The 18,630-nt window shown below is 34.9% G+C and overlaps 1 protein-coding gene across 1 annotated transcript in view; it reads left to right on the forward strand.

Moving 5' to 3' along the window:
* The window catches only part of EFCAB13 (EF-hand calcium binding domain 13), a 135,243-nt gene that overhangs the window by 49,419 nt on the left and 67,194 nt on the right, over window positions 1-18,630 (forward strand). Inside the window, exons 14-18 of the mRNA XM_053570499.1 lie at window positions 6,086-6,155; window positions 9,815-9,958; window positions 14,658-14,729; window positions 17,007-17,150; window positions 18,143-18,214. Of these exons, the coding sequence (XP_053426474.1) occupies window positions 6,086-6,155; window positions 9,815-9,958; window positions 14,658-14,729; window positions 17,007-17,150; window positions 18,143-18,214 (502 nt within the window). The remainder of the gene's footprint in view (window positions 1-6,085; window positions 6,156-9,814; window positions 9,959-14,657; window positions 14,730-17,006; window positions 17,151-18,142; window positions 18,215-18,630) is intronic.

Raw genomic sequence — 18,630 nt, forward strand, 5'->3', positions numbered from 1 at the left:
TGGTAAAAAAAAAGACAAAGGTGTTCATTATATAATGTTAAAGGGAGCAATTCAGCAAGAAAACATAATAAACCTAAATATACATGCACTTAACATAGGAGCTCCCAGATTCATAAAGCAATACACTGCATCTAAGCAAAGAAATGAACAGTAGCATCATAATTGCTGGAGACTTCAACACCTCACTGACAAGTCTGGACAGATGATCAAAGTAGAAAATCAGTAAAGAAATACTTGACCTAAATGAGACTCCAAAACAAATGGACCTGGCAAGACATCTGTACAACCCTCTGCCCCAAAACTATAAAAAATATATTTTTCTCATTAGCACATGAGACATTTTCCAAGAGCTCATATCTTAGGCCACAAAACAAGTCTTAGCAAATTCTGAAAAATTGAAATTATGCCATTTTCTCAGACCACAGTGAAATAAAACTGGAAATGAATTCCAAAAGAAATTCTGAAATCTACACAAAGTCATGGAAATTAAACAATGTGTTGCTGAACACATCCTTGGGTCAATGATGAAATTAAGATGTAATTGAGACGAAGGGGATGGCAAACTTTCAAAGTCTATGGGATATAGCAAAAGCAGCACTAAAGGGAATATTCAACCTTAAATGCTTACATTAAAAAGAAAGATCACAAATTAATAGTCTAATATAGAATCTCAAGGAACTAGAAAACGAACAAATGAAACCCAAAGCCAGCAGAAGAAAAGAAATAACAAAGTTCAGAGCAGAGCTAAACAAAATGGAAATCAAAGGATCAATGAAACAAAAATTCATTCTTTTGGTTGGAAGGCAGCTATGCTTACCACTATACCACCAACACCAGCGCCATTTGAAAAGATAAACAAAATTGATAGACCACCAGCCAGATTAACCAAAAATAAAAGAGAAAGGACTCAAATAACCTCAATCAGAAATGCAAAAGGAGACATTACAACAGATATCACAGACATATAAAATATCGTCCATGAATACTATTAATAGAAAAATTTCTCTGAACATAAATAGAAAATGGAGAGGAAATAAATAAATTTCTAGAAACATACAACCTTTTTATAAACTTGAATCAGGAAAAATAGAAATAATGAACAGACCAATATTAGCAGCAAGATTAAAATAGTAATAAACCTCCCAATAAATAGACTGCATGGGTTCACAGCTTTATTCTATCAGACCTATAAAGAAGTGCTGGTACCTATCCTGTAGAATTTATTCCATAACATTGAGAAGAAGGGAATACTCCCTAATTCTTTCTATGAAGCCAGTATCACCTTGATACCAGCAAAGGACACAACAAAAAAAGAAAAACTACAGGCTGGGTATGGTGGGTCATACCTGTAATCTGAGCACTCCTGAGAGGCCAAGGTGGGAGGATCACTTGAGGACAAGAGTTTGAGGCCAGCCTGGGGAAAAGTGAAATCTTGTCTCTATGAAAAATAGAAAAACTAGCTGGGCAGATGGTGCTCACCTGTAGTCCCACCTATTCAGGAGGCTGAACGAGGAGGACTGCTTGAACCCAGGAGTTTGAGGTTGCAGTGAGCTATGATGATGTCACTGCACTCTAGCCTGAGTGACAAAGCAAGACTGTGTCTCAAAAAAATAAGTAAATGAAAATAAATAAAACTACAGAACTACAGACCCATATCCATAAGCACATAGATGCAAAAATCCTCAACAAAATATTAGCAAACTGAATTCAACAGCACATCAAAAAGATAAAGAACCACGATCAAGTGGGTTTCTTCCCAAGGATGCAAGGATCCTTTAAAATAAATTAAGACCAGGTGCGGTGTCTCATACCTATAATCCTAGCACTCTGGGAGGCCAAGGCAAGTGGATTGCCTGAGCTCACAGGTTTGTGACCAGCCTGAGCAAGAGTAAAACCTTGTCTCTAAAAATAGCTGGGTGTTGTGGCAGGCACCTGTAGTTCCAGCTACTCAGGAGACTGAGGCAAGAGAATCACTTGAGCCCAAGAGTTTGAGGTTGCTGTGAGCAATAATGCCATGGCACTCTATCAAGGGTGACAAAGTGAGACTCTCTCTCTCTCTCTCAAAAAAAAAAAAAAATATATATATATATACACACAAAAATTATAAATGTGATTCACCACATAAATAGAAGCAAAAACCCAGACCATATGATCATCTCAGTAAATGCTAGACAAGCATTTGACAAAATCTTGCACCCTTTTATGATAAAAACCCTCAACAAACCAGACATAGAAGGATCATACCTCAAAATAATGAAAGCAATATATGACAAACCCATAGCCAACATTATACTGATTGGGGAAATGTTGAAAGCGCTCCCCCTAATAACTAGAATAAGACAAGTGTGCTCACTTTCACTGTTTCTATTCAACAGAGTACTGAAAGTCCTAGCTAAATCAGGCAGCAAGAGAAAGAAAGAAAGGCCATCTGAATTGGGAAAGAGGAAGTCAAATTATCCTTGTTTGTGGACAGTATGATATAGTATCTAGAAAACTTTAGAGAATCTACCAAAAGACTCCTAGACTTGATAAATTCTGCAAAGTCTCAGGTTATAAATTTACACAAATCAGTAGCATTTCTAATAACAGTCAAGCTGAGAGTCAGATCAAGGACTTAATACCATTTACAAAAGCTACAAAGAAAATAAAATACATAGAATTACACTTAACCAAGGAAATGAAAGATTTCTACAAGGAGAACTACAAAACAATGATGAAAGAAATCATAAATGACACAAACAAATGGAAAAACATCCCATGTTTGTGGGTTGGTAGAATCAACATTGTTAAAATGTCTACATTGCCCAAAGTGATTTACAGATTCAGCACAATTCCCATCAAAATACCAACATCTTATTTCACAGACCTAGAAAAATAATCCTAAGCCAAAGCGATTTTTAGCAAAAGGAACAAATCTGGAGGCATAATATGACCCGAGTTCCAATTATACTGCAAGAATATAGTATTCAAGCAGTATGGTACTGATATAAAAGTAGAGACATAGACCAATGGGACAGAATAGAGAAACCACATAGCTGTGACCTGCCGGTATTTGACAAAGCAGATAAAAATGTACACTAGGGAAAGGTCCCTCTTTTCAATAAATGATGCAGGGATAATTGGATAACCACATGTAGAAGAATGAAGCAGAAACTCTATCTCTTGCCATACACAGATATTAATTTAAGGTGAATTAAAGATTTAAAGGCATGAAACCATAAAGATTCTAGAACAAAACAGGAAACTCTTCTCAACATAGGCCTAGGCCAAGAATATTTGACTAAGACCTCAAATGTAAGTACAGCAAAAACAAAAATCAGTGGGACTTGATTAAATTAGAAAGCTTCTGCACAGCAAAGGAAATAATAGAGTAGGCAAAACCACATGAACAGATTTTTTTTCAAAAGAATACAGATAATGGCCAACATAAGAGAATATGTTCAGTATCACTAATCACACCGGAGAAATGCAAATTAAAACCACAATTTGATATCACCTTACTCCTATCAGAATTGGCCAATATTAAAGAGTTAAAACAACAACAGATGCAGAGAAAAAGGAATGCTTATACACCATTGGTGAAATCGCAAATTAGTACAACCTCTATGGAAAACTGTGGAAATTCCTCTTAAGAACTAAAAGTAGACCTACCATTTGACCCAGCAGTCCATCCCTATTCCTGGGTACTTACACAATGGGAAAAAATACTTTTATAAAAAAGTCACCTGAACTCAAAAGTTTATCACAGCACAATTCACAATCACAAAAGATGTGGAATCAACCTAAGTGCCCATCAATTCATGCGTGGATAAAGAAAATGTGAATATATATATATACACACACACACACATACATACCTACATACACACATACACTATGGAGTACTATTTAGCCTTAAAAAGGAATGAAATAATGTCTTTTGCAGCAACTTGGGTGGAACTGGAGTTCATTATCCTAGGTGAAGTATCTCAGGAGTGGAAAAATAAACACCACGTGTTATCACTGATAACATGTAGGAACTAATGCTGGGAATATATGGGCAGAAACAGACATAAAAGACTTTGGAAACTAAACAGGGGGAGGATAGAGGATGGTAAGGGATTAAAATTTACATATCTAGTACAATGAACACTTTCCTGGTTGTAGGCACACTGAAAGCCCTGACTTCAGCATTATACATTGTAACCACGTAACAAAAACATTTCTACCTCATGTAATATTTTGAAATGATAAAAAGAAAGTTACATGTTCCTCATAAGTAATGTAAATCTTGATTAACCTCAGCATTTCCTCAGAGGTTTTCCAAGGTTGCATTTTTTTTAATTTCTAAAAATTTGGCTAAGAATGCAAGGTAATTTTGTGCTCCTTGAAGTGATCTTCTCAAATATATGGTTGTGCCTTATCTTTTACAGTTGCATTAGAAATAATTAGAATTTTTGTTTCGTGGGCAGCGTCTGGCTCAGTGGGTAGAGCGCCGGCCCCATATACCAAGGGTGGTGGGTTCGAACCCATCCCTGCCAAAGTGCAATAACAAAAACAAAACAAAACAAAAAAAATAGCTGGGCTTTGTGGCGAGCACCTGTAGTCCCAGCTGCTTCGGAGGCTGAGGCAAGGGAATCGCCTCAGTCCAAAAGCTGGAGGTTGCTGTGAGCTGTGACACTATGGCACTGTACTGAGGGCAATAAAGTGAGACTCTGTCTCAAATTTAAAAAAAAAAAAATTTTTGTTTCGTTACTTGGGTAAACAAAGGATTAGGGTCATTAAAAGCTCAGTATATCTATATAAAATCTTTATGTATGGCCCTAAATAATTCTTAGAATTTTCTTTCTTTTTTTTTTTTGAGACAGAGTCTTACTATGTCGCTCTGGGTAGAGTGCGTGGCATCACAGCTCAGAGCAACCTCCAACTTTTGGGCTTAAGTGATTCTCCTGCCTCAGCCTCTCAAGTAGCTGGGACTACAGGTGCCCACTGCAAAGCCAGGCCATTTTTTGGCTGCAGTTGTCATTGTTGTTTAGCTGGCCCAGGCTGGGTTCCAACCGCCAGCCTCGGTGTATGTGGCTGGCGCCCTGCTCACTGAACTACAGGCCCGAGCTGAAAATTCTTAGAATTTAAAAAATTTATTCTAACATTGGATATTATGAAGAATTATATACAATCAAGGAAAGACACTTTTTATGTATAAGATTACTATTACAATATTAACTGGCTTTATGGAGACTTTACATCTTTTACATTTACCTGGATGGAGTTGAAATACATTCTTCTCAGTAAAGTATCACAAGAATGGAAAAATAAATATCCAGTGTACTCCATACTAATATGAAATCAATATATAAACAATTGCCTGCTTATAAGAACACAATATAGTCCATTTCAAGGGTAGAGGGAAGCGGGAAGGGGAAGGAGGGAGGATGTTTGGCAGAAGGAAGGAAGGCATGCGGGATCTCACCTAATGTGCACATTGTGAGGGTGTATAACACGCCCCTGGGGTGAGGGGCTCTTCTGCAAATGGAACTTTATACCCTAAAAATTGTACCCTCATATTAATTTGAAAAAATAAAAAAATAATCAAAAAATTCAAAAAATATATTAAATAGCTTCAGTAATGTACTTGAGTAAAGATACCAATTTAATTGGTAGCCTGATGTGGAAGAGGACAGGAATCAAAAGATATTGCTTTTAATTCTTGATCTTGCACTTACTCTGTAACCTTGGGAAGAATAGTGATATCACATGTAAATGTCATTTTTAATCTGTAAAATAATGCACTAATATTACCCCAGCATCTTAATGAGTGTTGCAAAGCCAAGACAAGATCATTTACATTGAAAGTTAAAGATATTGTATAGTTGTGAAGAATAAGGATTTTTATCAGTTTTCTTGGAGTTTTTCAGTGATTACTTTTTAACTGTAAATTGAATTTTTTTTCACTTTACATCTGTATGTTTTTAGTGGTTGGTATTACCTGAAGGATATAATTATATTTCCCTGAATATATAACTTATTTTAAATAATTCAATATTTTTTATAATATTTTTAATACTTAAAGACACTTAAGGAAATGTTTCTTTTTCCTTTAGAAAAGAAAAAAGTGAATTTTAAAGAATTCATTGGTACTATGATGAGAGACACAGAACGCTTCTCTGAAAAATTATGTATGTAAGAACATGATGTCTCTGGTTTTTGTTTGACAGATTTTAGAAGAGTATCTTATAGAGTTAGTCATCCTACATATATATAGGTCATCAGGCAAATAAGTACCTGGCTTCCAGCTGCTATGTTTGGTCTTAATTTTCTCCATTACTAACCTCTAATTCTGTAATAACTTGTAATGCATGTGAATTGAAGGCTGCCATAATTTTGTTTTTCATGTGCTTACTTACAGAGCTCACCCATGTATGTGAGATTCACTTTGGGGGAAGATTTAAAATGTCTTTTCACTTTGGGAAAGTAATGTTATCTAGTGGCTGAGTACTACTCTGAAGAATTTTTGGTTTTAGCTCTTTGCGTTTCTTTCCATCTTCCAATTTATTCAATAATATTTATAAGCCATTAATATATGCCAGGCCTATGTTAAGCTGTAAGTGTGTAATATGAAATAGTTTTTGCCACTAAGCAACTCACCATAAAGAAATGTAAAAGAGTGAAATTGGAATGTAATTACCTCAAAGAAGTGTTAAATACAGGAGGTGATGGATACCCCAGTCACTCTGCTCACATTGTATGCCTGTATCAAAACATCACATGTACCCTATAAAGATATACAAATATTATGTACCCATAATAATTACAAATAAAAAATTAAGAAAAAAAGTTTAAGGTTGTATTTGTATATTTTTAATAGAGCAAAGTTAGTATATACATTAAAAACCAGGGCTAAAAGTAGCATGTGTTACTTTGTGCTTACATATTGGGTAATGGTGGATTTTGAAGTAAAGGCTATTTTCACCTTACAATATAAATTGATTTAATTTGCCTTCTATATAAGATAAAGATGAAGAAATTATATTTGTCAGTTCAGTTTTCCTAGGAATTTCAATTTATGTTGATTAAAATTTTATTAGCACAGATAATTTTATTGTGTAGTATATTATCTTATTCATATCTGTAGTTATGTTTTTCTTATTTTAATATTGTATGTTTATGTTTACTTCTTTTCCTTTTTATAATGCTGCTCACAGCATGTCTTCTTTATGGTTCTATATACCTCATTGGGAATTTCCATTCATTTACCCCTCTATTTTCTCCTTGTCTATCAGTCTTCTCCTGTTTTCATTTTTCCTCCTTATTCAGTTTGAATTCTCTTATCGTATATATACCTAATACTCTAAATAAACACTATTGCCTCTCTGTATTTCTTGTGCTGTCTGACAAAACTCCCAACCCTAGATGAACCCAATTACCTGCTTTCTTCATGTGGCTAACAGCATTTCTGGAGAAAATCATGCAGTCAAATAGATTGTATAGGATATCACTATAAAATCTTGGTCATCAATGTCCACTGGCCCTCAACACTATGCAAGAATTATGAGAGTTTTTGCCAGTTAGCTCATTCTCCCTCTCTCTGAAACAGCTATTTAAAATCTTCATTCTCCACCAGGTGCAGTGGCTCACGCCTATAATCCTAGCACTCCGGGAGGCCAAAGTGGGTGGATTGCCTGAGCTCAAGAGTTCAAGACCAGCCTGAGCAAGAGTGAGATCTGATCTCTAAAAAATAGGCAGGTGCCTGTAGTCCCAGACTCAGGAGGCTGAAGGCAAAAGGATCACTTGAGCCCAAGAGTTTGAGGTTGCTTTGAACTATGATGCCATGGCACTCTATCCAGGGCAACAAAGAGAGACTCTGTCTCAAATAAATAAATAAAATGAAACAAAATCATATCTCCATTCTCTCAAACTTCCAATCCTACCTCAACCCTTACCCTTCTACATTTAACAGATAACTTTGTTTTTATGTAGAAAACAGAAAAGTCTGTATCAATTTTTAGGACATTAAGATAGTTCTCAATGTTCCCTTCTAAGAGTTTAAAGTTTTTATTTTCATAAGTAAGACTTTAATTCACCTGGAATTATTTTTCATGTTATCAGGTGAAATTGGGATCCAGTTTAATTTTTTTCCTGTAAGGATAATTAGCTTGTCATTTTTATGAATTAGAATTCGTGTATTATGTGAATTGTTTGATTTGATACCTTATACTTAACACATGGTGACTTTGGAATTTAGATTATCATCGGAGATTTTCTTAATTTCCCTAACACTTTATTGGCACACATTTTGGTCTTATTTGCTGCTGCTTTTATGGCTGACTTTTAAACATTAGCGTGATCCCAGACTTCATTCTGAGAGTCCCATTCTCTGATTAAGGCTCTTTAGAGTGATCTTATTTTTCTAAATAATATCTATATCCTTTGACTCCCAATTCATCTCAAACTTAATGTGTTCTCTTCCAATGAATTTGTTCTTCCTTTGGTCTTTGACCACTATTTACCAGATGCTCAAGCCTCAAACCTAGGAGGGCCTGATGGTTCCAGCCTCTTCAGCTTCCCATTCCATTTATCACTAAATATTCTCAGCTTCATTCTCAAAATACAACTTGAATTTTTCCACTTCTCATTATCTATGTCATTGTCACCCTTGTTGAAACCACTATCATCCTTTTTTCTGAACTACTAAGGTAGCTTCATTTCTAGCAGGGGGTCCTCAAACTTTTTAAACAGGGGGCCAGTTCATTGTCCCTCAGACTTTTGGAGGGCTGGACTATAGTTAAAAAAAAAAAACAACTATGAACAAATTCCTATGCACACTGCACATATATTATTTTGAAGTAAAAAAACAAAACGGGAACAAATACAATTACACCGCCTTATGTGGCCCATGGGCTTCAGTTTGAGGACCCATGATCCATTCTATATATAGCAGCAGAGTGACCTTATATAAATTTCTAGTGGGATAATTTCACTCCCCTGTTTAAACTCCTCCAAAGGTTTCCTAGTGAAATTTTAATAAAAATAAAACTTCTTTTCATTGTCTGTAGTGATAGAGGAATTGGGAACCAGGGAAGAATTTTGGAAGGAAACATAGAGCAAAAGCTATTTATTTCATTGTTTTATCAACTGGAAACGTTTATGAATTCAAATTTTTTTTTTTTTTTGGTCACCTCTGGTAGAGTGCTATGGTGTTGTACCTCACAGAAACCTCAAACTCCTGGGCTCAAGCAATTCTCGTGTCTCAGCCTCCCGAGTAGCTGGGACTACAGGTGCCCGCCATAACGCCCGGCTATTTCTAGAGATGGGGGTCTTGCTCTTGCTCAGGCTGTTCTTGAACCTGTGAGCTCAGGCAATCTAACCACCTCAGCCTCCCAGAATGCTAAGATTAAAGGCATGAGTCACCATGCCCGGCCTTGAATTCAAATTTTTTAAAATCTATAGCTCAGTCAGGCTTTTCACCATCCCTAGTGGGGAGTGATGCCACCCCCCCTAAATGCTCAAAGTTATTCTTTACAATGATTATTCATGGTGGGGGAAAAATAAGATCTTGAATATTTCAAAATCCTCAAATATATATTAAATTGGGAATTAAATATTTTCTGATTGGATATTTGAAAATGGATGGTTCATTTATGCTGTATTTATTATTTATTTATTTATTTAATTATTTTATTGTTGGGGATTCATTGAGGGTACAATAAACTAGATTTATTTCTTAATTTTTTTTAAACCACAACAATTTTAATACTTGACTCGGTTAGGTAATAATTTACTATTTTAACTTCTTGGTAAAGCATGTCATAAAACTTGTGTTTTACCCATCCTTTAGTATTATCTGATGCTATAGAAAACCTCAACAATCTCAGCAAGGAGAAGATAAGAGTTCCTGACCTGTGGAAAACTCTCTCTAGTTTGAATAGTAATTTAAAGAAAGATGAATTCCTAGCAGCATTAAACCAACTGACAATTGATGGTGAGTATTCAAAATACTAAAATTAAAAGATATATAAAGGTATGATTTTATCATCTGTCAACTTTCATTTACTTGTATCTTGTATTTGGTTAAGTAGAGTATTTCAGCGTGGTTGAAATGCCAGTATATGCATTTAGGAAATACTGTATAAAGAATGTTCACATTGGTTGTCATATATAAGATATTGATACCTAATTTATTAGTACTCTAAATTGATCAAATATACATTAAGGACCTTCAAGTTGTAAAGTGTGCTGCCCAAAAATGATGTATCCGAATGAACACAGAGTGGGTGATTAGGAAATATTAACAGATCTATTCAAATTTTATAATAGTACTACTTGGGATATTTATACTCTTTTGTTGAAATAGCTTTTATTTAACCTGGTAGGAAAACACACCTGCTGGTAGCCATCACCTCTATTTAGTTAGCAAATTAAAAAAATTAAATGAAACAAAAACAAAGTCTACAAAAGTATTGTAGATCAAAGACTATATACTAAAAGTTTTAAAGCAAAATTCCATCATTTACTACTGGTATTCTGCATGCAGATGGATGAAAGAGTACATAGACCACAGCTGAACTTTTCTATTCCTTCATATTCTTAGTACCTAGAAGTTACAAATGTATTTTTATGGTCTTTCATGTGGAATGTTTGTAGAAAACTAGCTTAGTAACATGAGCAGGACGTCAGGGGTCTTTGTCAGTAAGCTGTCTTTCTCTGTAGTTGTACTTACCCTTTTCATCTATTAATTTTCTGTTTAATTGAGGCTAGTCATTTGGACTTTACAGTATATCAATTATTTTGTTTATTGGGATATTTGAGGTGGAAAGAGTTGAAAAAAGAGGAATATGTACTACTTGTTAATAGGGTTTTTCCCCCTCTTTCTCTGTGGCAATGCTTCAGTTTTTTTTTTTTTTTTTTAAGAGGGAATGGAAGTTGTAGGCAATAAGTAACAGAAAAAGTAATAGACAGCATTTATCTTAATCAGACCAACAAAGTATTATTTTATGAGATATAAAAATAACTAGATTCCCAAGCTATCTATAAAAGTAAATATGTCATAATAAATAATAAAATAAATAAATACATAATAAAAGTAAATATGTGATAATAAAAAACAATGTATATTTATTATTATATACTTATAAAGCAAAAGACAGTATGTAAAATGCAGAAAATTATTTTACTATTTAAATCCAAATATTAACATAATAATGAACACTGTGTGTGAGCCCCATTTTTCATTTCTTCTTTTAACACTGTATCTTTAGTACAAAGATACTTAGTTCTTAATTCAATGCAGTGATTTTCAAAGTTTTGAAATTTAGTATTTTCAGATTTTTGTTTGATATATATATTTTTTGTCTGTTTGTTTTGAGACAGTCTCAAGCTGTCACCCAGGGTAGAGTGCCCGTGGCATCACAGCTCACAGCAAACTCAAACTCTTGGGCTTAAGTGATTCTCTTGCCTCAGCCTCCCAAGTAGCTGGGACTCCAGGAGCCTGTCACAACACTCAGCTATTTTTTTGTTGCAATTGTCATTGTTGTTTGGCAGGCCCAGGCTAGATTCGAACCCCAGCTCTGGTGTATGTGGCTGGTGCCTTAGTGGCTGAGCTACAGGCGCCGAGCCATTATTTGATATTGTTAAAGCAGGAGAATCATTTTTTCAATGAAATTTTGTGCAATATCCTCAAATATAAAATATAAGAGTTCTGGTGATCAAAGTTGGGGAAATGACCAAATGAACTGATGAAACATCTCAACAGAACCTGAGAACTAGGAAAAAGAACTTAAAAATTACTAATCTAGGGTATTCTTTTGACTGGGATATGTTAGAAAGGAAAGAAAGAACTGAACATAGTGGCTCATGCCTATAATCCTTCCTTCTTGGGAGGCTGAGCTTGGAGAATCCCTTGAGGCCAAGAGTTTGAGACCAGCCTGGATGATACAGCTGTAGTGAGAGAGACCCTATCTCAAAAACAAAAACAACCTCCCCCACCAAAACCCTCCAAACAACTGATTCAGATTCATAATTAGTGAAATTGAAGAGTGAGCTCTTGGTAGCATTCCATCCTAACTCCTTAATATTTGTAAATACATAGAAAATTTAGAAAATAATTTTGTGATGGTTATAAAAAGCATTGAAAATAGAAAAGGTAATTATCATTTGGCAAATTCAGAAATACTCCCCAAATATCTAGTTATATAGCTTTTGAGTTCTCTCGTTTCTTCTGAATGAAGAAAGTTGGGTTTGAGCAAAACTATCAAGATGGTATGGAAAATAGTCAAGAAGACTGTGGAAGACTGAATCCATAGGCTAGGAATTAGATGGAAGAAATTTTGTTTTTATTAAATCATAGCTGTGTACATTAATGCAATCATGGGGCAGCATGCGCTGGTTTTATATACAATTTGAACTATTTTCATCAAACTGGTTAACATAGCCTTTCTGGCATTTCCTTAGTTATTGTGTTAAGACATTTATATTCTACATTTAGTAAGTTTCACATGTACCCTTGTAAGATTCACCGTAGATGTGGTCCCACCAATTACCCTCCCTCCACTTATCCTCCCCCCTCCCCTTCCTTTCTCCTTTCCCCATATTCTTAGGCTATAATTGGGTTATAGCTTTCATATGAAAGCTATAAATTAGTTTCATAATAGGGCTGAGTACATTGGATACTTTTTCTTCCATTCTTGAGATACTTTGCTAAGAATATGTAGATGGAAGAAATTATTAATAGGTGTCAATAGGCGTTTAAGGCCTGCAACATTCTCCTTTCTGTTTGTGATTTCTCCAGTTTTACTTATTTTAGATTTCTTTTTAACATAGCTTTTACCTCATTTACTTAATCACAGTGTTAAGACATTTGGGTTCAATACTTGATAGATTTGACTTGTACCCTTGAAATAGGTGTGGTCCCACCATTAACCCTTCCTCTATTGAACCATCTCCCATCCCTTCCTGCCTTCATCCTGGGTTATAGTTGTGATTCATCTCCCATATGAAAGTGCGAGTGATTATAAATTGATTTTATAGTAGTACTGAGTACATTGGATATTTAGATTTTTGAACTTAAACTGATATGTGCTGTGTTTCTCCTGACTCTGATGTCCGATGTGTGGTATAACTTAGCTTAATAACTGTTTTGAGGGGGAGGGGGACTTGGCAACCAACTTCTAACTTCATCATCTTCTTTCATGCAATGTCTATTCAAGATAGAGCTGAATCTTTGTTTCAGGCTCTAACTTTGAAAACTAGCACCAGCTATGATTAACTTTGCTTTGGTTTAGCAAAGAATATTTGGGCTCCAAATCCTTGACAGCATCTTTATCCATCCACATATCTTTTCATAGGATTTATTTAAAGGTACCCAGGGAATCATTCCTAATATTGACAGTAGCTATTCTATTTCAGTAAGATGTTAAGACCTAAGGATCAAACAGGGGATCACAGGTTGGTTATGTTCAGAGATTTGGGTCCCTTAGTAAATGAGTCCAAAGCTAGCTGCACATTTTGTTAGATTACCACTATACCTATTGACATCAGATGGCTCTCTGTTTCCTTCGCTTTCTAGTTTGCTTTCTCTTTTCTTTCTCCACCTTCATTCCCCCTCCCTTTATGCCTCCCTTCCTTCCTGAATTCTAAATAGTTGTGATTTAGTTGTACTTGAATATATATATGTAGATTCAGAGGGTGCTCCATTTAGGAGCGCTGAGTTACAATTTATGATGATCTTTAAGCTCCTAAAATTGAAGACATTCAGTTTAGTGAGTCTTTATGTAAGTAAGTCCTAGAAGACTTGATTAGCTTTGCGGATTGATGTGAGGCTGTTGGAAGGCCATCCAAAGTGAAAGAGAGTAAAAGAAGCATGGAAATGGTATACACTAACCCTTTCTCTTCCTTCTCTACCTTTTTTTTTTCCCATCAGAGAGATAACTGATGGATTCAGGGGCAGAGCCTTTATTGTAAGGGATAGATAGGAGCCTACTAAAAGACAGAAGCAGGAAAAATGCTGCATTAAGACATGTCCCTTTGATATGTAGTTCCTGAAAATTCAAGCGTCCATTTAAAAGCCAAGCTAGATAGAAGATAAGAAATCATTAGTTGTAAATATATAGCTAAACTCTATACTGGTTTTTATCTGCTGGTGAAATACCTGCTGGTTGTGCTTTGTTCCAGTTTATCATAAACTAAAGATTTAATTCTAAATCCTTGAACTAAGCTACCTTGTTCCTGACTAGGAAAAACAAAGCTACTTTTTCTCCTGTGTTTGTCACTTTGACTTTGTAATATAGTACTTGTATATTCTTGGGTAAGAAATTATAGTCATAAAACTATCAGGCACTGAAAAAAGTCTTAAAAGTTTTCTACGGAATTTTTATCTCCAAACACTTGAAGGACTAAATTAAGACTGAAGTTTGTCTCTTAGTTTTATCTAGGAATATGTGTTAGTTTTATATTTTAGGAATATGTATTGTACAGATTCTCTTAATTTATGGACAATAATAATTCACTCTGACTTATGTAGCCTTAAGTTTTCATCCTTAAAATTAATCTTTTGGTTACTCAAAAATGTAAAAAGGAAATATGATGGTTATGAATATATCAAGTGATTTACATTTTTATAGATTGCTTAATTGGACCTGAGTTTTGCTTGTTGAAGCTGATCTATTAAAAATATTTTCTTGTAGATGGTGACACAGTACAATTTGAAGAATTTGCAAAAGTGGTACAGAATATGTGTGATGCTTCCAGGTTAGAAGGTAAGTACTAGATTATGTATGACTATTAAATTTACTTTTGCTGAATGGGCTTTTTTTTTTTAAGTGTTTTTTTTTGTTTTACTAATTTTTGATTAGCAGGTGGGCATTCATTTGCTTATAGGCAGGCATAACTTGGTTTTGATTAATTGTTGGCTGGCATATAGGAACATGGCTTTTGGAATGTTCTCTCCATTATTAGTTTGTAAAGCTGGCTCTAGACTATTTGTTGGAGAACTTGGAGGAGCAAAGAGAATAGATATAGTATGAATAAATTTCTGTGCATTCCTTTGATATATACAGATAATAATTTTAAGGGAGTATTGTTGGTGTCTGATCTTGTAGTCTAAAACTTTAGAGTTGAAACAGGCAATTCTAGGTAATGGAGAGGATTAAGGGGGGAAATTGGTGTGGATAACTCTGGAAAGGAAGGGGAAGGCGTTTGGAGTTAAGAATATTAGTGTGGGAACTTGTACACAGGGTAAGAAAGAATTCTTGATGCAAAGATTAGGATAAAAAGAAGTAAAAAGTTTATCTTAGTTTCCCCTGGAGAGAAAGGGTTTGGCACAAAAAAAGAAATGCCAGCAGGAGGATAAGGGGTTTGGGATTCTTATGGGGAGAAAGAGAAAGAAAAAAAATGATTGCTGCCAACTAATAGCAAAACAGCTGCATCTGTTTTTCCTTTTTTTCCCGCCTCTCTTCCTTTCCCCCCCCCCCCACCTCCTTGTTCTCTGTGAGGCTGGCTTATTATCAGGGTTCTTGGAATATGGTTAAGTGAGAATTATTCTCCTTCTGTCTGCTCAATTTTTTCCGGCACTGTAAAAACAGAACTCTGAAGGTGGTTAATCTTAAAGACAGTGAGCTAAGCCTCAGGTGGTTAATCAAACAAGAGGATGTTTTGTGTTGTGATCTTTCCTTTCAAAGGGGGAAATTATGTTCTGTGAGTTTTATCCTTTTTTACCTGCTGTTAGATTATTTTTCTGTGTTAGATAGTTTATTAGCCAGGCCATCCTATCAAAGAGGTCAGGTACACTGAGGCTAGGATCATCCTTATTTCATTGGATGATAGTGTATGAAAAGGGAGATTATGCTCAAAATGCCCCAATCCTCAGCAAATGTGAAGGAATGGTCAGAAAATAATTGATAATTGTGTCAGGGGAGTGGCATAGTTGAATGACAGGCCTAACCCTCAAGGGAAGAAGGATTAGGTTTGAGTGAAGGTGGAACTAAAATGACCTGGCATCAGCAACAGAAAGCTAGAAAAATGCTAGTCTGCTTTCTGGTCCTATGGTATATGGAGCATGGTGGATGGACAGATTCTACTTGAGATAATTATGCATGGGAAATGCTTTTAAAGGAAATGAAGTTTTAGTTAAGACAAAGAAACAAAGTTTATATAGGTTTTTGGGTGCTGGCAAAGCTCAGATTGCCATCTGCAACTGTCTCTCATTGATGTTAGGAAAACAGGAAGTTAGGTAGGACCTAAGATACTAAGAAAGCTGTGATTACTATTTGTAGGTAGTTTCTGTTGGCTTTGATAATAATATTATTTTTACTGCTATGTGTGTGGCATTTATTGAGGCTAATATTGAGCCTAATACTGCTTTAAGTGCTTTTACTGCATTTTTGTTTTTAATATCCACATTATCTACCTTGAGGTAGATATTATTATCCCATTTTAAAAATATGACTACTAAACTTTATAGAAGAATTAAGGTAGTAATAATTTGATCATGGTCATACAGTACTAGTCACAACTAACTGGAGCCAGAATTTGAATGTGGGTCTTTCTGATTTTGCCAATAATAGAAATGAAGCAAAATTCCAGAAGCTAAGGTACATTTGGGTCTTGGTAGAATTGAAAAGTAAAAGTGAGTGAGTCCTTATGAATTTTGTCTTATATTTTACATTTCTCGTGATTCTGAAATTTATTTTACCTATATTAGAATATATTAGTTTTATTTGCTACCAGTAAAATGCCACAGCAAAATGACTACTTTATATAATCACAGTGAAAAATTAAGTTATATGAGTCATTTTGGTTGTCCCAACTTTATATGAGCTCCAGAGAAACATGACTGGCCAAGAATTCTTTGCATATTGTGTTGCTGACCATAAAATCCTCTGAAGGCTAAATTACTCTCTGATATTTCTTTCTTCTTCAGGATGTAATAATAAACCAAAGTGCCACTGGCAGAAATCTTTAGTGATGGCTACTTTTTCTTTCTTTTTTTTAATCAGAGGTTAGTTCAATTATCACATAATGTTTTCTGTTTCTAGAGTTACAGGAGGTTGTCTCAGCTTTTGATTTGATTGAAGGTGGCATGATAGCTGAGAAGAACTTGGAAGATTTTCTAAGAAATGTTGGGATTAAGTCACCTAAAGAAGAGGCAGAGAAAATTCTTCAATCAAATTTTGTTTCTGGTAAGCATTTTCAGTATTATTATTAATTTTGTTGTTGTTGAACTACCTATAAAAATGGTGTGCAAAGTCTATAGGTATTTACTACCTTGCTATAAATATTATCTTTGAAAAAGAGCCTTTCTTCTTCTAATTTCATTTTTTGAAGTTATAAGAATACTTTTAAACAAGTGGTCTAAATTTTGTGTGAGGTGACTTGTTGGAATACTCTCTCCTCAAAGATATGTTGATTTAGTGGATGAAGGAAGCGTAAAAAATTCAAGTTCTATGAGTAGAAATGCTAACTTTGCTACCTTTGGTTGAGTGAAGTTACTGGGCATTTCTTCTTCCAACTCCATTACTGGAGAAAGAGAACTAGTATATCTATAATACAACCTTGTAGGGTTACAGATGGAAATGAAGATAAAAGTATCTTCTTTTTTAGTATATAAAAATATAAGTTTGCTTTATACTAGAGAAAGGGAATAGAGTAGGGGAAAGACATGAGAAAGATAGAAAAGAGCAGAGAACCAGGAGTGAGAGAAAGGAATATGTGGGGGAGGGGGAGATAAAAGTACCATTTAAGGCATAGCATGGTGGCTTAAGCCTGTAATCCTAGCACTTTTGGGAGGCCAAGGTGAAAGAATTGCTTGAGGCCAATAGTTCAAGACCAGGCTGGGCAATGAAGCAAGACTTCAAATATTAAAAAAATTAGCTGGGTACTGTGGCAGGTACCTGCACCTATAGCTCATTACTCAGGAGGTTAAGGTGGGATGATGGCTTGAGCGTTAGAGTTTGAGGGTACAGTGAGTTACGATTGGGCCACTACACTCTAGCCTGGGTGAAAAAGTGAGACCCTGTCTCCTTAGGAAAAAAAAAAAAGAAGGTAGTACCTTGTAAATAAAATGTTTAAGAAATATACCAAAGTTGCATGTTGATTTTGATTTTTGATACTAGCCTTTTAATATAACCTTCTTCAGAGGTTCTTATTTGTTATCTCTCTCTTTTTCTTACAGAAGACAACATTGTGAATGTTAAAGACTGTCTGAGGGCTTTGAGGGATACCCAGAAATTTTCTAATTTTATTGGTAAGAGCTTTATGGTAAAATAGTTAGAAGGCAACAATGCGGGACTCATTCAAAATTCATCTAGTCAGATGCTAAATTTGGTGTTCAAATATTCTTTATAGTATTTGTACCAAATGTTTGATTCTTCTATACTTGAACTCTTCTTATGTTATGGGGAACTACATTTCATTTTTAAATTTAAGAATTGTACATTTGTGGTTGAAAAGATTGGAAAAATCACAAGGTTATAATCTCTTCCAATAATTAAAATAAGATACCTTTTTGATACATCAATAGCTATTTTTAAAAAATGTTATATAAAAAAGTAAATGGTCAGAAATGTAAGGAATATAAAGTACAGTCTTTTATAATATTACCCTATGGAAATATCCCTGATAATGTTTGGTAAATATCCTTTTGGGATTTTTTTCTTTACA

The sequence above is a fragment of the Nycticebus coucang genome, chromosome 18 (genome assembly GCF_027406575.1).
Source record: "Nycticebus coucang isolate mNycCou1 chromosome 18, mNycCou1.pri, whole genome shotgun sequence".
NCBI lineage: Eukaryota > Metazoa > Chordata > Mammalia > Primates > Lorisidae > Nycticebus > Nycticebus coucang.